General features: G+C 35.0%; 1 protein-coding gene across 1 annotated transcript in view; it reads left to right on the top strand.

Annotated features, from left to right (window-relative positions):
• Positions 1 to 1,366: 1,366 nt before the first annotated feature.
• Positions 1,367 to 27,454, top strand: part of LOC109105239 (VPS10 domain-containing receptor SorCS1) — a 152,898-nt gene continuing 126,810 nt past the window's right edge. The window contains 1 exon segment of the mRNA XM_042761704.1: positions 1,367 to 2,506. Coding sequence (XP_042617638.1) covers positions 1,832 to 2,506 — 675 coding nt within the window. The 5' untranslated portion in view covers positions 1,367 to 1,831.

Genomic DNA, 27,454 nt, shown 5'->3' with positions numbered 1-27,454 from the left:
ATTTCACCACTTTCCTGGAAACTGCATATTTTGCTTGTATCATTAATCAAACACACCATTCAACTCATTATTAGAGACTCCAAGACCTGAAATAGATGTGTCATAAAAAGAAGTCATGCAAAATAAGCTGTGTTGGCTCCAGGAACGTGCTTAAGAACCACTGTTCTAGAAAAAAAAGTAAGAATAGATGAGCATTTGATAGAGATATATATTACTGCTTTTCTTGGTATTGACATTTGCTATACATAAATCCAAAGAATTCCTTTAATGTGAGCATGCAATCCATTTCTAATAAGACGTGAGAGTGAGAAAATGTTTTAATGAGCTGAGCGTGAGCTGTATTTGCACTACAAAGTATGTATAAAGGGCTTTGCAATTAATCTGTATACCAGACATTCTTTTTTTTTAATTAGTTATGAAAGGGAAAGGATGGGGGCTTGGGAAAATTAATCTGTAACTCTAGGATAATGACGACTGAGAAACAGGGTCTTTTTTTATAAAAAATGAAACGTTTTCAATCACCTTAAGCCATACTAATAATGGTTTGATGTGGCAGGGTATCTATAGATCTATAGCTCTCTCTCCAAGCAGAAGAAAAGAGGGATCAAGAGAGATACTGAGATTCTAAGCCCGAAGGCATGAAAGTAGGCATATACTGATGTATGGAAGATCAGGTATGGATTGCTTTCAGCATAACTAGCACATAATCAGAATTTTACAACAAAATATTTAGTTGTCTTTGAGTACTATTTTTGAGGTCTGCTTCGGAGTTGTTTCGTTCACTTGTTAGGATTGTTGTCTTGGAATTGGAGCACAGTTCTAGACACAAAAACCTGATTGATGTGCATCAGATGCATTTGCAATTCTCTCATCGATCCAAAGGATGCTTCAAACAACGCTAAATTAACCACAACATCTTTAAAAATTAGAATAATTTTTCAACCGTATTTTCAAACAACGTTTTATTAACCACAACAGCTTTATAAGTTCGATCAGATAAATATCATTGTTACTTTTCAACAACGTTTCATTAATCACAACAGTTCATCAGAACACTAAATAGACGCTCAAGAACAAAAGTATAGTTCACTTGGGAAGGTAACCATATAGCAAAACTTGCACTTAATTTAAGATCTGTAACGGACAGTCATGACGTTAAGTACACAACTAAACGTATTATTCATAACTATAAATACACAACTAAACGTTTTATTTATTTATTTATTTATTTATTTATTTATTTATTACCAAAAAATATCGACTTCCACTAAAAAGTGTTTAAGACGTTTGGCAATTACAAATTTCAGAAAGAAATTAATTGAGCAAGACACTCAATTCCCACACTACTGTTAGTGTGTAATCATTAACACATCCAGGCAAACGTCATAATTGTCTCTCGGGCTATTAATATGCGAATTACTATAGTGACAATCTGCTCAAGCTCTGAGTGAAATTAATTTTCTCTACATCTGAAAGTTCCGTCACTGAGAGGCAACGCGACGAACAAAAGCGCTCAGATTGCGTCCGTATTGTTTTATTGCAGACAGCATTGTTGGGAAATGTCTGGGTGAATATGAATGTTGTGGCACTGGAAAGAATCGTGTCTTTATGGTCTTGCTCTCCTCTGTAATCCCCTGAGCTCCTCCCCTCCGTGCGTGGAGAGCTTCATTTGATCAAATCCTTCAAGTTGGAGCGCTTCGCTGAATCGCACTTTCCCACAGCATCTCAACTGTGGCTGCATCACCGCGCCGAAACTTGTACGAGGACTTCTTTCCGTCAATAACTGACGCTAAAGAGAGGAAAAGAACAGTGTATCGTGTTGTTATCCGCGATGGAGAGAGGAATCAGATATTGCCGGGTTAATGTTTTCTGCACCCTGCTTTTGATTTTGTTCGCTTGGGTTCCGGTGACCAAAACAGTGATAACTTGCAGGTCATGTCACCTGCTGGATAAGTGGAGCAGGCGGGAATTATTGGTGAGGATGGACAGTGGTGTCGATTTTGGTAAAGTTGGTGATAAAAATGGAGACGGGTCAACGGCGCTGTTTAATTCGGCTGGTGCTGAAACTGGTCAACCCGACTGCGGCGCAACCGACAACTGCGAACACACTCACACTCTGCGCAAAAAAAAAACACACACACTACTCCCATAAAAAAAAATGCCACTCGATGATAAACGGAAGTCGATGCGCAGTTATGGCAAAGTTTATAGCCTCAAACGTCCAGGTTCACAAGGTTCAGCCCCTGGAGAGCCCCATCACCGAGTGCGTAGAAGCACCCACGGACCCGGCTCGCCCCCAAGTGCGCGGTCGCTGCCGGCTTTTGGAAACAGCACCGCGCGGTCTGCGCGCAGAGTCCCCCGCTCTGATCTGAGATGGAACAGGGAAGAGCGGAGAACGGCCACATCGCGACAGGAGGAGCTGAAACTTACCAGCTCTACCTTTGCGCTGACAGGGGATTCCGCTCACAACCAAGCCATGGTGCACTGGTCCGGCCAAAACAGCAGCGTAAGTGAGAACAAAAATAAATAAATAAATAAATAAACAAACAAAAGAAAAAAACCCTATTAATTTGCTAAAGCTGTACACCCCTGTTGAGAATTTTAGAAGCACTATCCCACATTCTGATCTAAATGAGTGTCCGAAGGTGCGTGAGTGTGTGTTTGTGTGTGCAAAGGCTGTGTGTGTGAGAGATTTGCTGCGCACAGAGACGAACAGAAGTCCATTGTTGATGTCCAAGTGATTGCTTCATATCCGTTTCACGCCAGTTTTTTATTTGTTACACTTGCTTGGTCTTTGATTAACCCTGGCTAAATGAAGTACACTTTCCTGTGCAACACGTTTCCTACTTATGATTGTTTGTGACGTTGGCTCACCAGCTGCTACTCACGCTTTTGAATGTTAATTCTTAATTATTCCTTATACCTTACAAAAAAAAAAAAAAACAAAAAAAAAACAACCTTGCCAACTGCCCAATAAACCAGGTTTAAAAAAACATACCTTTTACACTTGGCCAGAGTGGTGTGCTTGCTGGTTTTAGAGGGATTTTGGTAGCATTTAAGCTGGTCAGGCTGGGGGACCACCTTGCCAACTGCCTAAATCAGCTAAACACCAGCTTGGCCAGGCTATGAGACCATCTCGAACCAGCTAAGACAGCACATCAGCTTAAGCTGGCTGGATGAGTTTTGTTTTTTTTCTGCAGCAGGGATATTTTTAGGTGATGCATAGGTCTTGTTTATTACCTGAAACACTTTAGCAGAGATTTTGTGAGAATAACTAAATGAAACCCATTTCATACCATAGCCACGAGTTGCAATTACATTTTATACATATTGCACTCTGATCTCTGGTGGTTATTTAACCCATTTAATCTCAAATTATTATTATCAGATTTGTTAACTCATTTTACTCTTTGTATGGCCCCATGAGATGTTATTAGTAAGACCCAATAGAAATTAGCAAACATAATATGACACCATTTTTAGGCAATTCTGCAGAACAAGGAAATCATGCATTGTTAAAATTGTATTTATACTTCTCTTATTATTTTAAATCCGCAATTTTATGAGACTCAGTAATTTACGGCTTTTTGTTTTCCATCAGGCCGATTACATGTTTACGTGTCATTTGAGCATGATGCAGAGTTATAGTATGTACAGGGTCTGTTATTAATTATTATTAATAATATACTGGTAACCTTTTTTAGACACTTTGGTACTAAATTTTAATAACAAATTTAAATGGCTAGAATAAAATTGATCCTACAATACATCAAACTTGATAATCCATTGTAATATTTTTAACTTTCTTTCTTTCTTTCTTTCTTTCTTTCTTTCTTTCTTTCTTTCTTTCTTTCTTTCTTTCTTTCTTTCTTTCTTTCTTTCTTTCTTTCTTTATTGTATTGTGTTAATTTAGTAATGACTACAGTTTTTTGCAATAAGCTATAATGAGCATTTCTCACAATTCTCCTATGCAATATCACATCAGAGCAACTACATTTCACATATAATTTCTCATCCCCATTATATTCTCCCTCCCTCGCTTCTCAGAGCAGATGTTTTCTTGCCTTCAGGCAAAATCTGAGGGCATTTTCTAATTTAAACACTGTACTCACTAACACAACACATTTATTAGTGAGATGACAACCAGTGAAAACTTTCAGGACGGATACAGGGAGATGGTAACCTCAGGGGAATGAACTTCAGTATGTCCCACCAGCAGAACTCAATCATTTCGGCTCAGAGCTGCTGCCATTATCATATCTGTTAATTGAATTTTCCTGAAGTTGTGCTGTATGAATAGCGTATTCAGTAGCTTCAATATATATGGTCTTTTCATTCTCAGTAGGTATACAAGGAAACTTAACAATGGGCAAAGTAAAAAGAAGACTTTCATTTAGTATTCAGTGTCATTGCAGTATAAGGAATAATTGAGTAGGCCAGAAGTTTCTTTCCTTAGGTACTTTATGAATAAATAAACAGCTGTAGTTTATAATGATTTTTTATTTTGCAAATGGAAATGAGGATTAATGTTGGCTGTCTGTATATCTCAGAGCCCAGAGTTGATAATGCTTGTGCATGTTTGTAAGTTGGTGAGCACTAGCATTTGTTATTATATTGTTGATCTATATGAGCATGTAAATGTGTTTATGCATATTAATGTTTAGTGGTGATTGCTTATTAGACTCTATATTACAGGTATACAGCTTATAACAACAGCATCTTTCATCATATATTTAACGTATTTGAACATTTTTTTGAAAAACAGAGAAATAATATTGTTATGTTAAAGCCATCTGATTATTCAATCACTGGAGTGACTTTGCCTGAAGAAGTTCCTGTCAGCCAGCAGAAGGAGAGAATCAAGTGTTTTTGTAGCCAATTAGTAAGAAGTTAGTCACCAAAAGTTCCCGAGAACCCTGTAAAATGTGCAACCAGCACCATGCTAATGCTGTTAACTCACTCAAATCTATTTCTGGCTTCTTTAGCGCAAAACATGTAAGGGAAGGAGCAATATAACTATGTTACCAACTGACTCCTAAAATGCAACTAATTGGATGGTAAAAACATATTGTGTAGTCAACACTATGTCTTTGATTCAAGCCTGAACTGCATGATGGTTTGCTGGATGTGAAAAAAAAAAAAAAAAAAAACATGACTAGTTCTGAGTTATTTTAAACTCCTCTAATTTACTACCCTAAATACTAAACACATATATCAAACCACAATTATCTACTGACTAATTGTATTGACTAATTATTTGCAATTATTTGCACAACGCTTTTCAAAATATATATTGTTCTAGTGCAGCTTTACAAAGAATAGTGCCTTGCAAACCTGCTTGATTAATGCTTTATTTCCAAACTCAGTGATATTGAGGTCGTATTACTTTTTATTGATTAATAAACCCTATATGTTTGATTCTTTGAAAGGCACATAAACTCACATCAACACTAAAGCCAAGACTTATGTACTCTCCCACAAAAAAAAAAAAAAAAAAAAAACCTGGTTCAAACCCTTTTTTGACCCCTAACACAAATAATGCACAAACTGGTTAAACCATATTTGGATTTTGGAAACATTAGACTGAAATAGCTATTTTCTATTTCAAAGACAGAGTGAGAAAGAGAGAAATGGCAAAAACAATAAAAACAAAAAGACATATCTTGCACTCTAAAAAATGATGGGTTAAATACAACCCAGTGCTGGGTAAAATATTTAAAATGTTTTACTCAATCGTCTGGGTAGTAACCCAACCGCTCATTAGTGTGTGGGTCAATCGTCTGGGTAGTAACCCAACCGCTGGGTCAAAACAACCCAATTGCTGGGTTTGTCCATATTTCACCCAGGGTTGTATTTCACCCAACATTTTTTTAGAGTGTGTGCATGAGTGTGTGGGTGGACAGCTGAAGGGCAAGCATTTTTAGTTTTTCTAATATGAACGGTAGCTCTGCCATGAAGTATTTGGCAAGCAATGTAAATGAAGACAAATAACACTGAAAATGCCTTTGCTAGACAAAAACGAACAGCCACCACAAACATTTTACCCTTCGAGATAATTTTGCCTGTTGAAACAAATAACTCTCCAGTGTAACCGCATTCCAAACATTCAATACCAGGTCATTTTTTTTAACTTGAAAAATGAATAGCTCCCTACTGGAAATGGCAAACTCATAGCAGTATGGTACAATGACTTATTGCTAGCGTTACAGACCGGTTGCAGTTCAAGCTAATAATTCAGTTAAAGTCAACATGAAAACAGAACTGGTCATATTTAATTTCTTTATACGTTTTCCAGGTCATAATGTGAAGGATTTATCAATAAATGCAATTCCAAAGAAAAGATCTCATTGTCAACATAAAACGAGTTACGAATGTCATTTTTGTGTTGACTTAAACTCTACAAGATTTGAGATTATAGACAGTCAAATGATGATTTTAGTAAAGCTCACAGAAATACTCCCACCTAAAGGGTTCGTTCACCAAAAATGATTCAGACACTCTCCAGTGCGCCAAACATTCATATCTACCTGTTGCATGACAGTTTCTGGCAGATTATTTCTTAGTCCATTCCTTCGGTCCTACCTGAGCTCTGTCTTTCTCTCGCACTCTCAAATCCACGAATTAATCTGTGAATAATGGCAGCTTCAGTGGGGGTTTCTGTAGGGAGCAATCATGGCCGTTAGAGTGCAAAATTTTATAAAGCAAGAGTAATCTGAAGATAATGAGATAAAATTAGATGCAGGTGTTGTCATATTACTGTTTACTTCTTTTAAGACGCAGGATTTTCATACTGATCATTCCCTCAATTTAGGTCCCGATCCAGCAAGCCTGCATTTTTATTTTCTCTCAAGTGTCACAGTGATGTTTATTGTTCTCAAAATGTCATGAAAGAAAGACAAAATCACTAGTGGCATATATACCCCTCTTGTAGGATTCATGTTTGACATTAAACGCCAATTCAGAGCGTTGCTTCTCATGTTTACATTGATTGCCAAATTCATCTTTGTTGCTCTAAGGTAAACATAAAAGATTGAAACTTTAAATGAAAATGTTTTTATTCAGTATTGAACTCTTTAAACTGTAAGCATTGTGCTTTGCACTGAAGGTGATTTTGACATGTTTTGTTCAAAATATCTGGCCACAAGTGCTTAATATTATGTCTGTGAAAACCTTTGCATTCTGATTCTTACAAAGAATCAGTGATTTTTAAAAAAAAATGTTTTTATTATTATTAATTGAAGTCAGCATTTCAAAAAATTATTTGTAGAAACAAAGACTTTTTTATTAATACTAATCAAGAATACAGCTCTTTGTTTGCTTAGTATGATATAATAAACGGTGAATTCCTTTTAGTGATTAGGCTGTGATTTTAGAGTAAGTGTTTGTAGTTAGACTGTAACCTTGATTAATGCAATTAAAAGGATCAAATCTTTTCAGCTGTTTCTCTATCATAGCGGATAGCCCTTTATAAATTCATATTGTTCAGGATTTGCTGGTGGCATTTTAACTTAAAGTGTGAAGTGAAAATGAATGTATTAATAGTGAAACAAAGCACTGTTTGACAAAGGTCAAAAGTACATTTCTTTCCCAGGATTCTGTGATATTATGAGTACAATATTCTTTTTGACTGCTCTGTTAGCTGGACAGTGCTTAATGGTGATCTGCATTTAATGTTGAAAGGTGTGTGAATATCAGAGCATTAGCTTGTTGCTTGCCATGTTTCCAAGAATAAACTTTAGGAAATGACAGGAAGTATTCAGTGAACTGGAAACCAGATGAAGGACTGATGTAGCAGATTTTTATAGGAGAGATGTGGTTTCCTACAGGGGGCGCTTAGTGGCTCAAAAAGAAGATGGCCATTATTTGTATCAATGTTTAATTTTTATATTGTTTTATTATATATATATATATATTATATATAGTAATATATATATATATATATAATTTGTATCTTCTAATAAGGGTCAGTAATTAATGAAAATGTATCTGTCATTGCTGTATTTCATGGTAAATAAGACAGCAAGCTAAATGTAGGTGTTAAGGAGTGATCTTCTCGAAATGTTAATTAACAGAAGGAGTGTTGACTTCGCTCTGAGTGGAGACAGAATGACAGTGAGAGAAACACGTCCAACAGAATGAGAGATAAACAGGAGTGACATATCAGTGTGTGGAGAGAACACACAGAAGTATTTTTCTCCCAGCATCCATTTCATTCTTTTTGACAGGGGGTGAGCGGTACTTAAAGCTAGTCAGGGGTTTCTATATCCCAGAATGCAGTGGGAAACACGCATCTCAACCATAGGCGGCCTGCTCTGTGGCACAAATTGAATTTCAAGCAATCTCTAGCCCACAGGAACAGAAGTGAAAAAGCCAAAGAAAACATTTTTTTTTTCAGTATAAGTGAATCATGCTGAAAGATGAGATGACGGATTGCGATAATTGTACGAGTTAGCCGTTGCATGCTGGAGAATGGCGTGGCTAAACTTCACAAATCTACTGAGATTCCAACATCTGAATAAAGCCATTATTGCTCTTGCCTCACACACTGCCAGCGATTATTACCTCTTTTCTCCTCTCGAGAGAAAAGCAATTTGGTGATATTGACATCTGTGTTGTGATTTACTTCAGACTAAATGGCAGTTAAGGGATTAATCCACGTAAATGTCTGGTAATAAACCATCTAGTATGAAGAATGTTATATAGAATAATTCTCAAGTAGAAAGCTTTGATCAAATGCTCCAAAAAGTGACACTGGGCAATTAACATCCCTAAAATATATAGTTAATGCTTTCTTTATGTGAAATTGAACAGCAGAACATTTCCAGAAGAAAATGTGAGTGGTAGAAAACTTGGCATCAAAATGCTGCGGTGTTCTTTTGAGTTGCCAGGTTGTTTCAAGGCATTTGGAGTGGTTTTTATTGCGTCATAATGTAGTTTCAAGATGTTGCATTTGGTGGGTTATGTAGTTGCTAACGAGTTCTTCATGGTTTTTATGGGTTTTCATGACGTTTTAGGATGTTCTAGGTGGTTGCGTGGGTGGTTGTGAACAAACTTTAACCTCTTAACTGCCCCCCCCCTGTTTTGAACATACATGTAAAAATGCATTATTTACTAACAAACTTAAATGGTACAAATTTAATAAGGATGGTCTCTTTTTAAAGAAGACAATCATTTATTAATCAGTTGTTACTTAAGCATTTCAAAAAATAAAATAAAAAAAGTTATAGAAGTTTGTCTACTTTAAAGAAAATGTATTGTGCTATTTAATTTTATGTAAAGTAAATATTTTGTAATCTAAAATGACTATAAAATCAAAGCCATATGTCTCAATATGTTATGCTACAAATTTGAAGTTGATATTACAAAAATTGAGGTTCCTGTGAGATTTTTTCCTGTTAGATCGGGTGACACCCAATCGCCATATAATTTTTTATAATTTTCCTGTCACATATCTGTACAATTCAGGCACAATATTAATTACATCACAATCTAATCACAAAATATAAAAATCTGAGACTTTCCAACAATATGTATTTTGTCAAGATTATAAAATGATTTGATTATAAAATATTGTAGTACATTTAGTAATATGACACTTGACACTGCCCACTAGGGGGAGGAGCCTGCTAAGAGGATTTAAAATCTCAATTTCAAAACTGTTTTCACAGGATGAGTGTTTATGCTTTTGAATAATATCTAATTTACGATGATTACTAAATATATTATAAATATGAAGAAAGTCAATAAAAAAGAGCACCATGACAGTTATGACAAATATCCGTTATATTTGAAATTTTTATTGATCGTTTACTGGAATAAAACAGTGTAAAGGGTTCTAAAAGAAAACTATATATTTGAAAGAGAAAGAAAGAGTTGAACAATATACTGATATACATTTGGGTGTGTGTAGGTATTACGGTGGGATGGGGTGTGAGATACAGTCTGAGGGAATCAACACGGATCTCTGTGGAGAGCACAGAACAGCCAAATCAATCTTACACGTGTAATTGACATTCCCACTAGATGCTATTAAACATGCAGCACCTCAATACCGACTGCTGCCACGCTACAACCCAAACCTGCTCACACCCTCCAAACTAGCTGACAACCAAAAACAACTGGGAAAAGCTTTGAGACATTGATGCAGAGGCCTAAATGGATTGAAAATGCAGCAGCCAGGCCCTATTTTTGAACTAGATTTGGCTTAGTGGACGTTTTTAATCGGCAAGACATAAGGAAGGAGAATCCCACTGCATTCAGAAAAGGACATTTGTTTCAGAGAGCTGATGTAAGTGGTAAAATGAACAAGCTGTCCAGTTTCAAAGAGACAGTGGTGCCTTGAACAACATCCGAAAGTAAACTTAAACATATTCCCCATACTCTCAAATAAAGAGACCACAGTGTTGTTTTATTCCAATTTTTAAATATATGGAAGCTCATTTCTGTTACATAAGAAGAGGAAAGAAAATATGTCCTTTGGTAAATCATAATTATGACATAAAAATTACAATTATGAAAAAATTCATAACTATGAGATAAAAGACAGAAAAAAGTCTGACAAAAAGATGTAAATATTTTGCTCAATGTTATAATTGACTTTTAATCACACAATTTAAAAAACTGCACAAACACTTCAAAAACAAAAAAAAAAAACAAACCAAAAAACAAAATACAAACAAACAAACAAATAAATAAATAAATAGACCTATTTCAACTTAAAAACATAAATTCAGTTCCTGCCTTTTTTTAAAATACTGTATAATCAACTTTATCATTTCAGCTTGAATTACATAAAAAAAAAGTTGAATTTCATATAACTGAAATTGCTCAACTTATTTTGATGAGTTATTGTAAAAACATAAGGTGCCATGACTTACTGATCATATAAATATTTTTACAGAGTGTGTCACTTTTATACTTTTGCTATAATTATGGATTTTTTCTCATATATATATATATATATATATATAATATCATAGTACTAATTTATATATACTTACATTTATATTTTCTTGGACAAAAACATCTAAAATATCACTAAAAATATAAATAAAAGAGAGAAAGAACGAAAGGAAAGAAAAAAAATACATTTCTAATGACTATCACGAAAAAAAAAAAAAAGAATAAAGAAAGCCATTTGGAATGACGAGTGTGAGTAAATAATGAAAGAATTATATATTTTTTTAAGGAGTGAACTATACCTTCAAGTAGTGGTTGAGCTATATTGTGAATAAAGTCACAGCTAAAGGCCGTTGTTAGGCACAATGAACAGCACAATGCTGCATTCAAAATAAAGCATTCATGTCAGCTCAACAGAAGGGAAAAAAAGCTAAATTAATATTCCCTGGAAAGGAACATCAAACAGCTGTCGTGAAGAATGCAACAACCTCTGTGAAGGTATGGCATATCAAAGGCCAGTGTAAATTAGTAATGTTTAAAAATAAATAAATAAATAAATAAGAAACACCTCCTGTGAGTCCTTTGAAGAGGCCAGCAAACCATTTTAAAAAAGCAATGTGCAAATTGATTTACTGAGTAGTTGATTTGATACTTTCTCCAGCTTAACCCATTTTTTTTTCCTTTTTTTCTTTGAGGTTAAATGTGATTTGCGTTCAGAAGCGGCGTAGTGCACCAACTCATGCGAGCTCTGATAAAATAAAAAAAATATAAAAAAAAGATTGAGGTATGGTGTGTGCCAGTATTAGGCTAGGCCCATCTGTGTGAGACGTCTTTGAAAAGACACTTCGGAGATGGATGAAGACATCTGGAGGCACCTGCCACATCTGCTTATGTCCAAACATGTTTACCTCACTTTCCTCAAGAGTGCTAAAAGATTGCTCTCCTCTTAGCCATAGCTTTGATCAAGTGTTTCCACGTGTCACCGGTCTCATGGCCGTTAGGAGACATTAGCTCCTCCACCGGTCATTTATATTCAAAACAAACACATTACCAATTTAAATTATTCCACACGGCTTAAGCACTCATAAACAGCCTCATATAAATGGTTTAACAAATACATTACACATCCAGTTTTGACAAAAAGCGGTCATACTCAAAATGCATTTCATAATTTTGTTAGTAATGTTAGTTGTACTCATGTACTTGATATAAAATTCTATTCTGATAAGATGAAGCTTGATTATTTTGATTAGAGCTGCACAATTTCGAGGAAAAACTTGAATTTCATTTTTTTGTCTAATAAAATTAGCAGTTACCACTAGCCCTGGGTTTTGACACAAATTTCATGATTTGATTTGATTCTCATTCACAAGCTTGTGATTTGATTCAATTCAATATAGATTATTTTAGATATATTCCAGGTATACATGCCAAATTTACTCAAGAAAAAAGTACCAAAAGTACCAAAGTACAATGCTTATTGTGATATATTGGATGGGAGGTGCCCAACAAAACATTAAATAAAAAAAAAAGAAAATAATAATAATAATAATAATAACTACGAAATTACATCACATAATAACAAAAATAACAAAAATAATAACTACGAAATTACATCACAATACAAATATAATATTTAAAATATTACAATAAATATAATATATATATTTTGTTTCCTATTTTTATTTACTAATAGTATTAAGTATTAAAAAAGAATAGTTATATTAGTAATAATATTTAATAGTAATAATATTTATTAGTAATAGTAATAATATCTTTACAGTACAACTGTAAAATAACAATACTAATGTACTAATGTACAAATGTCTTACTTTCTTCAATTTCAAACTTGAAACCATAGATCTGTTATTTTGGTAAACTGCATTTATTTTGGTGGAAAATGGTGGTTTATACACACTTCTCATTACAGGTTTGGGAGGATGCTTGATGCATTTCCAAATGCACGTTCTGAGCGACCCAAATTGTGAACCGAGCCACTCTGAGATGTTGAAAACATCAACATGCTGGTGTGTAAATGAACACAGTGCTGCATGTCACTTTAAAACACAGGGTGCATATAATTGTTTTAATTAAATCACAATCTTTGAGATTTGATCACCTCAGTAGGCTTACAGTAGTAGGCCATATCCCTCTTTTGTTTTAATTTCAATTAACTATAGCCCTATTTTATCCCTTATTAATACTGTATTAATAACATTATTATTTTTTAACATGTGATATTTATCACACTATGCAGCCTGTGCCTTATAAAACTAATACGCCACTTGAGTCTGTGCACTACACACATTTTACCACTATTAAATCGTTTCTGCCAGTCCCGCTTCATCTTGTGCTAAAGAACACACTTTACCCATGATGAAATCACTTTAGCGCACGACCCGTGGCTTATTGCTTTAATATATGCTAGGCACTTTATTCTCAAAGCTTAGCAGGCGATTTAAACGTAACAAGGTTTTTCATTTCACATCTTCTCTGGCCTTGAAGAGTGTCTTCATGTTGTTGTGAAGGTTTACATGTTTTCAAATTACTCCGAGGCACCGGTAAGTGATGATAGGCGTCTGATAATTGTATCCATCCCTCTTCTCCGTCATCTCCCTTTCCATCAGCTTTCATTTCCACTGTCTTAATGTTTTCGCAAATGAAACCAGGGGGCCGGGGAATAAAGATGGCACTGTCCAACCAGTTTTTTTTCCTCCTTCCGTCAGTCTGTAATTTATATGTAAAGCAGCGTGGGAAGTGCAGGTGGAGAGATGATGAATTGGTTAAGCGCTAAACCGCAACAGGCCGCAGATCATTAGTGATCAGGCCATTCAGATTGGCAAAAGAGATCAGGATTAATTGATTTATCCGCACGCCCCTTGGGCCACTTCACTATAGGGGAAAGATGAGGTTGGAACGCTTAAAGGTTGGTGGGGGGGTGGCGTGTATCCATCGCACTTGCTCGACAAGATAAGCAGAAAGAAACTCGGGCCGGGCGAGATAAAAGCAAGCATCAGACACGGTCCACTGAGTTATATTGCAAGCTTTGTACCTTGGAGAATTTGAGAAGATCCGTGCTGAAGAAAACAGATGTATACTATTCACAACATGCTGTTTGTGGAGTGACAGAACATACTGTATTATTTTATGTTGGCCTGACACAACTAGGGGGAATAATAAAATATATTTTTTGGTGGCTATGCTTCTGTGACTGGCTATGTCACATCCTTCCCTTTTAAGTCTCTTAGCCCTGCCAATCAAACAGACTAGTGGACTTGCTCCAATGCATTATTAATTGATTTATCCCAATTCATTATTTATTGAACCAGGTGGTCTGCCTGATACTCCAATAATTTATTTTTTAAAGTTAAATAGGCATCACAGAGCATTCATTTGATGGGTGGAGGAGAGATTGGGGTAGCTTTAGAGATCGGCTGGTGACTTGAAAGTCATCCAGGCTGTAGAAATGAGCGCCGTCAGGATTCACACAGAGAGATGCAGAAATGAAAGAGCGAGAGTCGATTTCTCAGGGTATTGCTCTTATGTTCAACCCCACAGATCCTTCTTTAATTCACACCGCCTCGAGGACACGCTCCAGCTCTGATTGTGTGTCCTTAAATTTGAATTTTCCTTTAAACCTTCGACCAGTTGGATGGAAAGTCCTCAGTTCATGCTAATAGATGGAACATTACATTTTAGATTAAATTATATATATATATATATATATATATATATATATAGTATATATATATATATATATATAGAATATATATATATATATAATATATATATATTGTTTGGTTTAATAAGTCTTGTTCTTGACTGTGCACTAATTTGTCTGAAACTTTCTTTATCTTTTTCCTTTGACCATGACTCGAGGCTTATTAGCTGACTCAAAGAATAGTTCAACCAAAAAATGAAACTGATGTACTGTTACTCTCGTGTCATTCAAACTATTCTTCCATGCACAGAATTCAGACTCAATAATGTGGAATAGAAAGAAAAAAAAAGAGAGAGAGATTTCTTAAACTAATTTAATGGGCAGCATTCCAACTGGATTCCATCTGCATGTCCATTGATTTGTGGTATAAATGTTAAGCTGTAAAAATCTTGGGCAGAGAAATATGCAGCACTGCTTAAATTTGTGACAAAGGGACCACATCTTAAAACAATACAGCGATTTCAAGTTCAGAGCAGCACCGGATTGCAAAAGTAATGACTTTCCAAAAATTCTCAAGCTGAAAGAAGCCAAGCATTATTGATTTTCCATGCTTTTTTGTGTTGTTTTCTTAAGATTACATCTTTCTTCTGGTCTCAACATTAAAAAAAAAGTTTGAGTGTTTCTTTAGATATTTCTATATAAACAATATTGCTTGACCTCTAGGGCAAAGTTAGGTTAACCTACCACTATATGGTCATTTTATATTCATAAATATTCTTGTGTATATTTCAATAAATTAAGAAATAAATTCTGCTACATTAAATGTATTTATACACTGCTGTGTTTGTTCATACTTTGTAAATAATTTCTTAATGTTAAATGTCTTAATGTTCCTTAATGGTGAACATACAGTGAGCACCGCACAAATTGTTGGGGCTGCTCACTAGAAGCTTTTCTCAGCAAGAACATGAATTACAGCAAAACAGACCTGCAGATATGCGCAAACCCAGCAACCTAACAAAAACATCACGCTGTTAACTAATGATGTAAACCTGTGCATTAATTATCACCTTACATGTGCTGTATAGCCATCAGTGTCCCAAACCTGCATCTGAAAACGACCGCCTGTGCCCTCAACTACACCTTGGTTTGAGACAAATGGGCAACACTTCCTCTTCTCCCGCTGGTTACCATGCTTCTAACTTCACACCAGTCTGGCTCATGCTCCTTGGACCCCGGCTGGCACATCCACAGGCAATCCGAGCCAGGGTTGGCAGGCACCTGCATCCTGCTAAGCCGTGCCAGTCCAGGTACCACTCTTCTGCGAGCAGATGGTACTGCAGCAAGCGGAAGGGAGGAATACGAGCCCAGATGCAAACGGATGAACAAAGAGCATAAGGAAATATGCAGTGAAACATTTCAGTGACAAAATGTGCTGAAAGCCAGATACCTCGGAATGAAAACTGGAGCACTGCAGAGGACGAAGGCAGATATTTAATGAAGAATCAAACAGAAAAGTGATTATATATATATATATATATATTATATATATATATATATATTGAGTTGAATTATTTACTTTGGCAGCATTTTAAAGAAATTTTCACCCTACATTCAAAATAATTAAATTATGTCATTTTGTCATTTACTCAACATGTTTTCCTCCCAACTTTCTGTGAAGGCCAGAAGCAAAACCTTTGAAACTTTGAGACTTTTGCTACCACAAACAAACAAACAAACAAACAAACAAACAAACAAACAAACAAACAAACAAACAAACAAACAGTTAGGTCCATATATATTTGGACACAGCCACAACTATGAATTTTTTAGCTGTTGACCAAAACATATTGAAGTTACAGTTATATAATGAATATGGACTGAAAGTGCAAACCCTGGCATATAATTCTCATCACAATTGGAGGAAAGGTTCAGAAACAAAATATAAAACTATATAAGTCATGGCATCTTATGTTTACTTTAAAATGAAATTACATAAAAAAAAAACAAATTATTCAAAATATTTATAACAACTGTAATAGTATCTCAGTGAGACTGTTTATTTCTTTATTTCTTTATTTCTTTATTAGCTTGTTGTATGGAAAGATCAGTGTAAATATTTATTCATAATTTTATTTTTTCTTGGAATTATTATTTTTATTTATTTATTTATTTATTTTTCTGGACAGCATCAGTTATTTCTATTCCTTTCAGGTCATTCTTTGTCTTATCTTTTCACCATTAGATTGTTTTATAGGTGCAGTAAACGTGTTTGAGTGTCAGGTCATTTTGAAGACCTTTCCTCATGAGATTTCCCACGTGTGAAATACTGCGTTCACCCTCGGTTACATCAGACCCGTCTTTGAACCGTACGACGCAATCAACGGGGCCCATTTCTGCTCGCCAGCCCTGCTGGTGTTAAAGTACATCATCGCAGACACTGCGCTTGATTGTTATAAATCAGGACATGAACAATCAAACTATAAAAAAAGAGGAGGAGGAGGAAGAGGGCTGAAAGAGTGGCTCAAAGGTAGCCAGTCCAGTCTCTTCAACATAATATACGTATTCCTGCAGGCTGCCTCTGAGGTCAAGGACATTTGGGCAGAACTGGCTGTGCAAGCACATCTATTCACTTTGCTCAGTGTGTGTTAGAATGCCTGCAGCTCCAACAGAGAGAGTGCTTTTCTACACTCTTTGTTGATTTCGGCCGTTGATATGAAAAAATGAAGGGCAAGTTTGACAAATTAAGAAGATTTTAATGATATCTGCTCAACAGAAAGCCAGTGGAGAAAAAGGAAGAAAGGCTCACTCAGGCTTACAGTGCTAATTCTGTAATGTTTGATAGACTGATATGATTGTTTCCTATTGTGGTAGAGAACATTTCTATCTAATTTATTATTCTAATAGGACAGTGCTTTTCAATCTTTTTGCCTTTATATGTCCTTTTTTTCCTGACTAAAAAGAACCAGTCATTTCTTTAGCAATTGGACAACACTCTCGATGCCATATGAGTTTGACTCACTAAAAAGAATCGACTCATTAGAGTTATTTATTGAGCTGTATGTGTTTGGTTCAGTAAAAAGAGCCGACTCATTGGAATCATTCATTTCGAAATGAATTTACTTTGGTTATACTGCAGTTCATTCACTAAAAAGGACCGACTTGTTTAGAAGAATTAGTTCAGAATTAGAAAAAACTGGTTATTCTATATGTATTTTATTCACTAAAAAGAACCATTTCATTAGAATAATTTGTTTTGGAATCAGACTGCATTGGTTGCGCTGTATATTTTTGATTTCCTAAGAATAACCGACTCACTAGATTCATTTGTTTTAGAAAAAGGGCTGGTTGAGTTGCATGTGTTTGATTCACTAAAAAGAACTGACTCCCTCAAAGCATTCATTTGTAAATCAGACTACCTTGGTCATGCTGTATGTTTTTGGAATCAGACTGCATTGGTTGCACTGTAGCCTATATTTTGATTCACTAAGCATAACCGACTCATTAGAATCATTTGCTTTGGAATGGGACTACACTGCTTGAGTTGCTTTGTTTGATTCACTAAAAAGAACTCACTCAAATCATGCATTTACAAATAAGAGTACATTGTATGTATGGCTGTATGTGTTTGATTCACTAAAAAGAATCGGCTCATGAGAATAGTTTGATAGAAATCAGACTATCACTGTACTAGAGGTGAAAACATCTGTATTTTTCCCCCCTTGCATCTGCTAGTAGGACTGATGGGTGTTTACTCCCTGTTTGTTTAATCTCTGCTTTCTATTAATAAAGTTCAGTGGGCCTTCAAACATCAGAGGATTGTGCGTGTATTTTAAAGCGTAATGAACTCACCCAGGTGTCCATGGAGACATGCGTGTGATGCCAGGAAACAGCACTTCACATCAGCTGGCACACCTGGCGTTGCTGATTTCCCCCTCCTATTTTATGGAAACGCAGGAATATGAAACTATGAAAAATATTTGCTTAGCATGTCAGCTCCTTGGTATCAAGTCTACCCCTCGCTTAACTGTCAGGGTTTGACTGAATCAGGTTAGAACAGCAGTGTGGATGTGGATGAAAACACAACTGTCGGACGGGCATAGTGAGATGCTCAGACGATGTTTCAAAAAGCAACATCTTACATAACCTCAGAAGGGAGTGTGGGAAGGGATGGTGGGGGCTTGTGGGTAAGCCAGACGCTTTGAACAAGTGTTGTGACGCTCTTTAATATCATTTAATCCAACACTTGAAAAACAGACAAAATTAAATTTATTCATTTTAAATATTTTAACACCTATAATTGCCAAATCAAAAACGGATGTTTGCTAGTGGAAAATGTGTCAGGATTGCATTGAGTTGTGTTGATTATGTGAAGTGCTGGAATTGTCGAATCAAAGCCAGCTATTGTGTGATTGTCAGTTTCAGTGCAAGTTCAATTTAAACAAAGATTCCTTGGTCTAAAACAGAAAGAGTGGGGAAAAAAAGGTGTCACTTGTTTCATTTCGATGTCAGTCGCAATGTGTTGGATAGAAAAACAAGCACCAGTTTTCACATTTGAGTTGGCTGGCAAAGAGAAAGCAAAATTTTGGATTAAACTAGACACCGTACTTGGTCTAGTTTTGGTGGCTTGTGCACACGTCTCTCCTAGTAGAGGTTTAAGTGGTTCAATTAAAGGCATAATTGTTGGGGATGGGTTGTTAAGCACCTGTGAAGTATGCGTGAGCTTGCTTTGTGTAAGAAATTGTCAAGATAATTGCCAAAAAGCCTTACAGACCTCTCTGTTTTCAATTAGATTTCTTACTTTTGCCAAAGACATTAGATTGAAACTCGTGGAGCCTAAAATATCTTCCTTTTGTTAATTAACAAATTAGCCCCCACCCCCCACCCCCAGTAAAAGTTAAAAATAATAATAATAATAATAACTACAAAGTTTTATAACTTTACTTAGCCTGTGATCACTGACACTAATCTAATTTCAACAAAATAACAAAAAAACAAATAAAAACAAATTAATAATAAAAATATTTACAAATAAAATTATTTACACATAAGATTATGTATGATTATGGAAACCAGGGCTAGTTATCACACTTTTTACTCAATATTTATAGAATTGGTTTATTTTTTTTAAACATTTTTTTTTTTTTTGTATAAACAAATATCTTAAATATATGGCTACAGAACTGCTACCATCTACATGTTTGTAATTCAGTAATATTTAGACAGTAAAGTAATATTTAGACAGTAAAACAATTATGAAACAGCAATTCATTAAGCCATTAAGCAAAAAAATACAATAAAAAAAATAATAAAAAATAAAAAATAACATTCAAAAAAATAAAGACATTCTTTTGATCAGCGGATATTTTAATGAATAAACTTTATAAAATACTACACTGGAAGTATGTGACAGCTTGCCCCAACCTGACACTGATGGAAAATACCACTAATACTGTGCTAAAAAAGCATTTTGTATTTCTGACTCAAAACCTTAAAGGTGGGGTAAGTGATTTCTGGTAGCCAGTGTTGATATTTAAAATCACCAAAACAAACACGGCCCTACCCCAAAAGGGTTTCGCCCCAATTTTGATAGCTCCACCCCACAAATACATACACAACCAAGGCAATGATTATGGCGGAATCTGCTGTATTAAACATATTATCTTACTTTTCGGAAACACTTTGGGAGCTGACGCTTGAAACAGACAGTGGAGGAGGTTTAGAGACTCCAGGCTTATAGGGTGTGGAAATGAATGTGTCTTTATCAAAGCTGAAGGGAAAGACAATATGATTGAAAATGGACAAACCAGCGAATATCATATTCAAGCATATTAAAGCAAAAGTCAGAATATATTAGTTCTGTGAAACAAAGCAAAACCAATGTTACTCACCTACCAAAAAAAAAAAAACAAACCCCGCCTCCCAACAAAAGCCCTCCCCGCTCCTTGAGTTCTCTCCAGTGCTGATCCGAAATTTACACAGGTCCTACTTCTTAAGTCCCTACGTCTTCTTTTGTTCTGCAGAAATTTTCCTATTTTGTTTTTTTATCCGCCATCTCTATCTTTCTGTCGTCACTCGGCTCAGCTAATGTCCGTCCTGTGCACTGAGCGCTCCCTCTCTCGTCCCCATCATGAGTAGACAAGCCCCTTACTGCTGATTGGCTACAAGTTTATTTTGGTACTCTGCCCTTTTCTAAAGCGTTTTTGAAAAAAATACATACCCCACCTTTAAAGCTAGCGAGATGACAGCTCCCATGTGATAACCTGCCCCAATCTCTCCTACAAAATAAAAGCATATAAAATGACATGGATTGATTGTTGGATATTGTTACGTTATTTAATGTTGCTTTTGCACAGCTTTTTATTATCAGGAATGGCTTGCAGTGCACTATCGAGTTTAGGCATAGACTAGAAAGTGTCTAAATATCTTGAATTTTGCTAATAATCTCACTGAAAGTGAGAAGCGGCGCTGTGGGTGTTTTGCAGAGGAGATGTTTATTGACTAGTCAACATAAAGCCATCCGCCGAAAGCCCACGGCAGGGTGCAACAAGCCTAACAAAATGCTTCTTGACAAATGACTCCGAGTTCCTCGCCGCCTCAACCTCGCGTTGCACATACTCGAGTGCAACTTTCTGTAGACTTACTAACTCTGTTCCAGTTTAATGAAGATTTGTTTGAATATGCTGCGAGTGTTTTCTCAGGAGCAAAGCGGGATCGTTTCCCCTAGTAAGCCTCTAGTGTTCAGTGAGCGTAAGTTTGTTTGAAGTTATCTATTTTTATCTGTGGAGAAGCTTGTGTTTATATGTGCATGGTATGCAAGTGTTGGCTTCCCACCTGGGATGGTTAAATATTGCTGGTTTGTGCAGTTTTTACTTCTCTTTCTCCATCCTTTCCACACAAGTATTAAATTTGCAGCGCTGCAGCTTTCACATTAAAGCATCCGAGGCACATCAAGCGCGGCGTGCTCCTTTAAGGTGCTCTTCCTCTATAGCCGCCCGCTGTCCTTTAAGACTTCCAGTGCCTGAGCTCACCGGCTCCGTGACAGGGCCCTGTAGAAAAAGGTATGATATTGTACCTAATGAGATTTCCGCGTGCTCTCCCCTTGCCCCCGGGCGTCTCCTGCTGCTGAGGAGGCTGCCTAGTACTGTATTCCACTGTCAAAAAGTCATTTGGGAAAAAAAGGTGAGGTGCAGAGAGACAGTGGGAGATGGAGAGGGGAGGTTCTCACCTCCAGCTAATTCCTATCATGTTTGATCCTTGAGACCGGAGTGCTCGAGATTGATCTGAAGCAAATCAAAATTACAGGGCTGAAGGACAAAAAAAAAAAAAACTTTCTTTCTTCTTTAGATGTATTAAAAGTATACATTCTTCTTCTATAAAGACCATATAGAATTTGAATATCAACAATTTAGCAGCTGTGAAATGAAAAAAAAAATGTTTTATTTAAATTCAAATTCATACTGAAATTTAAATTAAAATTAATATGTATTTTTGTTAATGCTATGCTACGACAATACAGTAAAAACAGCAATATTTTGAAATGGAATTGCAATTTAAAATAACTATTTTCAATTTGAATGTATTTTAATATGTAATTTATTTCTTTGATAGTAAAGCTGAATTTTCAGCATCATTACTCCAGACTTCAGTGTCACATGATCCTTCAGAAATCATTCTAATATTCTGATTTGCTGCTCAACAATAATTTCTTATGATTATCGTTGTTGTGGTGATTTATATTTTTTATAATGAATAAATTATAATTATATTAATTTCTTATATTACTGTATACACACTTTGCATATAATACACTACAATTATGTTGACTTTTAATAATGTATATAATAAACTGTCTTCTTCACATACATCAACGTACTTTCAACACTCCATCTGCTTTGCATATGTTACAGAGTCAATAAAAAAAGTTAATGCTGTTGTTAGTTGATTATCAATCAACAGCAGCTTTGTTAGGAACTTCTGCTGAAATGTATCAGACTGAAACAAGCTGTTTTTTACTTCCTCAGGCATTTTTGTTGATGCTTGCTGTGATTCACTGCATGAACAAGATCATAACTTCCTGAAGCCATCACAGTTGCAGCACCATATGCTTAACGAGATGAGCCACCAGTGTGACGTGCTTTCATACAAGGCTTCGCAACATGATTTCTCAAGTTCAGGCTTTGAGCAGAACCCTGAAAATCTATCATTCATCTTTAATTTTCTTCATTCATAGCATGCTATAATAAGAACACTGACAATGGCAAGAGGTCATAGGGAGGACCGCTCAAGGCATATACTGGGGTTTGCTAATGAATTAAATGAAAGTCTTCACACACCCATCAAGGATTGAAGAATTCATTGCAAATATTAATGTGGGCCAAAGTTTGAATTATATCATAGTAACTTTCTGGAAACTGCAAACATTCAAAATGTTATATGAAAGCTCATTCATAAAGAAAAGTTAAATAACCACCATTATTTGTATTGTTTGCACTTAAAAAGATGCACTTAAGGCAAAACCAAAATGCTTGCTTCTTGTTGTCAAAAATTAAATAAATTCCCAGGAAGAGCTTTTTAACTAGTAGTATTTTAACTTTACATTTTAAAACTATTTTAATAACAAAATACAATTCCATTAGTTTGGTATATATACATATGTAAAGCTGCATATTGCCTGCATCTAATATCCAAATGTGCCAAAATCTCACTTATATGTCCAGGTTTGTCACCTCAGCACAAAAATAGCCTGAAAACATTGCCCGATATAGAAACTGCAGATCATTTTTTTGTTTGTTTTGTAATGCGCTGAAAGTTATTAAACATTTCTGAATCTAATAAAATAAACAAATTATGGTTTTGGTAAGGCAGAGTTTCAGTAAATATTAATGCTCGACTTCACAGAGATAAATGAAAATAGCCCAAGACAAATACAGTTAATGTAATTACACTCAGTGTGGGTCATTAAGGGCCTCTGTAGTTACAGTTTATCCTGCAGAGTCGGCGAAAAACCATAACAGTGACGCACAACAAAACTTACAGTCAACCACATCATAAATCAAATACTTAATAAAATAAATATTGATTCATACAAAAATCATCTCATTCATAAGATAATCACGTTCTAGAACTAACAGCAATTCAAAACTCAAACTATGCAACCTTCAATGTCTGACTGTCATACAGACCAAGATATTGGAGCAGATTTAAACCTGGGAGTGGAGGAGGGAACATGAGGGCTGGAAATGTTTCCTTTTTATACATTTGTGAGTGTTTTACATTACTTTGATAACCATGGTTGTAAAGAAAATGTGCTGTAGAGAATAAGATTAATACTTATATGTGACTAATGTTTTACTTCTGGCAAACTAGACCATGTCCGTACCCAGGCACACAACTCAGATATACAGTGAATCACTTGTCGCTTTATGAATGTTTACAGATGCTTTGGGGATCTTAGATGCTGAAATTGAATTAATGAAATTAATTAAAGTAAATTTAGTAAAATTTTTAAAAGCTTTCTATACATTATATACATAATGTTTGATAATGTTTCTTTTTTCTTTTCTTTTTTTTTAATGGAATTAATCATTTTATTCATCAAGGATGCTTTAAATTGATGAAAAGTGACATTCATCAAAGAATCCTGATAAAGTTGCAGTTTTCACAAAAATATTAGAAAAACTGTTTTCAACAATGATGATGATAAAACAATATTTCTTAAGCATTAAATCAGCATATTAAAATGCATTTCTGAAGGATCACGTGACACTGAAGACTGGAGTAATTTTACAAAAAAATCAGCTTTGCATCACAGGAATAAATTGCATTTTAAAATATTATAACATTATAAAAACCTTATGATAAACATGTGTAATAATTTAGGGGATTGACTGTTTTTCAAGTGAGCATAAGCAACTTGCCAAAATATAACAGTAGTGAACATTGTTGATCCAAATAAACCAAAAATTAACATTTGTTTTGATCCAAATAAACCAAAAATTAACATTTGTTTCATACAAATAAGATAGACTAAAAAGCATCACAATAAATAAAAGTAAACAGTGTGATCACGCTGAAAAGTTTGTCATGAATAAATAATGAATACAAGTAGGCTATACAACGCTGAAAAGTTTGTCATGAATAAATAATGAATACAAGTAGGCTATACACAAACACCTTTTTATAGAATGGATTGTGTAGGATTGGATTAGATGTGGGTTTCGTCTGTTTGTGATTGGCAGACAAAGGCAGATATTTCTGCTAGTTTCTCTTCTGATGAAGACGAGCGAGCAACTTAGTCAACGTTGGTGCTTTGTTTGATTTCTTCTGTGTGTTTGCCTCACTCTGACTCATTCTTACACCGGTTTCTTGCTCTTTCCATTGATACCTGTAATTCTCTTGTAATTTCAGTGATGTTTTAGCATGCTGACTGAAGTCTATCACTATCAGCATTTCCAAGGAAATGTGCAGAGAGTTTCTCTCCACACTAAAAACCTGTTATCAGATGTCCGTTTTATATTTGAAAAAAGTGATGATTAACCAACAAAACAAAACAAAAGAAAATAATTAAAACAAAAACAAACCTACTCAAACAAACTTAGTGTTTTCATAAAAAATACAAAAAAAATTTTTGTGAATTTTTATGGAGCTTTTTTGTCATTTGTTGAAGATGAAAGCCACTTAATTGCAAGTACAGTCCTTCAAAACTTTTCCTGTTTCACGGAAACAAAAAAGGTTGTTGACTTTTTTTTTTTTTAATAATGTCATTCTGTATTTGGCATGTCTTTGTGTATCAGTAAACTAAACTCACTTTTGCACATCTGTTCTTTGCTCATTTACAGAGAAAATAATCTTATTCAATGCAAGTAATTCCAGAATAGTATACAATATTTTGCAGAATCACTACCATGCAATTAAACAGCAATAAACTCTGAAATCCAGTTGGATGTGCATATGAAATGCAGCATCTTAATTACGAGATTAATGGCTTCTCTCAGTTCAATTGCAGCAAACCTAGAGGGATATCCACTGATGTAGCCAGACCAGAGCTTGTTCTCTGCTTTAAAGTGAAAATTGCAGTAGAAATATATTCATTTGTCATTTGTGCTTGCAGGTACATACCAATTTGACCATATAGGTAGTTATTAAGAAAAATAAATTTAAAACACAAGTATCATGGAACTGACATCAGTGATTTTTAAGCCTATAAAGCTTGACATACTGAATGAAATATAGCTTGAAAAAAATATATATATACTTGCATAAAATGCATATAAACATCATATATGGAACAGTTTATTGGACCTTCAGAAAAAAAGAGTATAATTTTTTATACATCAGACTTTATTGCTCATATTTGGCCCAAAGTGAGCAAACAGCAGTAACCGCATAGCAAACTATTTGCATAAAATGCATATACACATCCGTTGTCACTCTATATCCTGTTGATATAAGCTGATATTTAAATAATTATATCTAAATGTTGTGTGATATCTGCAATCCAATACAATGATGATTGAGAGGTAATAAAAAAAGTAAACTTTGTTGCTTCTAGTAAGCATTCATGTCAAAATTTTACTAACTATATATAAGGTTATTCTTCTAAATACTATAAAAAAAAATCAATAAACATTTCACAGCAAAATACACATGTCCCACAAACTGAACATGGACATTTTTATAATGAGTTAATAAAAACATTACTTAACTATCCATTAGATTTCAGAAGACATGTAGTAGTTTTTGTACAATAGGGTTTACAGCAAAATTTTGAGTATGTTGACTATTTTATAGGCCTGAAAAATTAATTATAAAATCATATATGATACAGTAGGCTTTATAAGGTGGTTAAGACTGAGCTAAAGAAATGGTTAAAACTGAATTTCACCCTCAAACATATAGCTTTATTAATTTAATGCATATAACTTATGTTTCAAGTCTTCTGAAGTCATACAACATAAAGGTAAAAACACACACACACACACACACACACAAACACAAACCTACATTTCTTACACAAGCGTATCTGTATGTTTCAGAAGACTTAGAAAATAGTGCACAAGTGGCATGGAGAACATTTATTGTAGTTTTATAATGCTTTTTAGTCATTTTTGAAGCCTCAGTACTATTTCATTGCAAGTACAATTATTTAAATGTGTTCCTTTCCTGTTCCACAGAAACAATGTCACTCTGGTTTGAGGGTGAGTATGTTTTTGTGGGGTGAACTAATCCTTTAAAAGCATGCCTAAAATGGCTTTAGCTTTTGCTAGACTTGAAAGAAATGGCTACATTGTAATATGCTTTGTATTGCCATTTCATACCAGGATGACAGTGTAGCTGAAATGTGCAACAGTAAAAAGTTACTATTAGTCTTTCTGAATTTCATTGATTGCAGAAAAGTGAGAACAAAAATGTGACAACTTCCAGGGCTCAAGCAATAGTTTATCTACTCTTTTCCCTAACCCTGCCAATCTGTGAATGTCAGAAATGTGCCCCCAGGCAAACACAGCACCATAAAAGTGCCAATCTTCAAGAGAAACTTAAGTTTAAAAACCTGAACAGAATGGAAAAGGTCCAAAAAAAAAAAAAAAAAAAAAAAAAAAAAAAACATTCATGTCAGTCTCCCCAAGAGCACATTATTCAGTGCAGATGAATATATCATGGAAAGCCTTTCTTTGAACACACCGAATGCCATGCTGTGATGGTGTTCCACAGACGTGACAGAGAGCTCTGATGTTGGTTTTGACGAGATTTCGGTCCCTCTATCAAAAGATGAGCAGATTAGAAAGTGAAAAGGACCTGTGGTTCCTGAATAATTATTGGAAATTATACAATGTCATGCGGCAATCTGAGCTGATAGGGCTTAGAAGTGGAATGTTTGCCTTGTCTTTTCTG

Source organism: Cyprinus carpio, chromosome A1 (assembly GCF_018340385.1).
Source record: "Cyprinus carpio isolate SPL01 chromosome A1, ASM1834038v1, whole genome shotgun sequence".
Taxonomy (NCBI): Eukaryota; Metazoa; Chordata; class Actinopteri; order Cypriniformes; family Cyprinidae; genus Cyprinus; species Cyprinus carpio.
The sequence above is the reverse complement of the archived record's forward strand: the minus strand, read 5'-3'. Positions and strand labels throughout refer to the sequence as shown.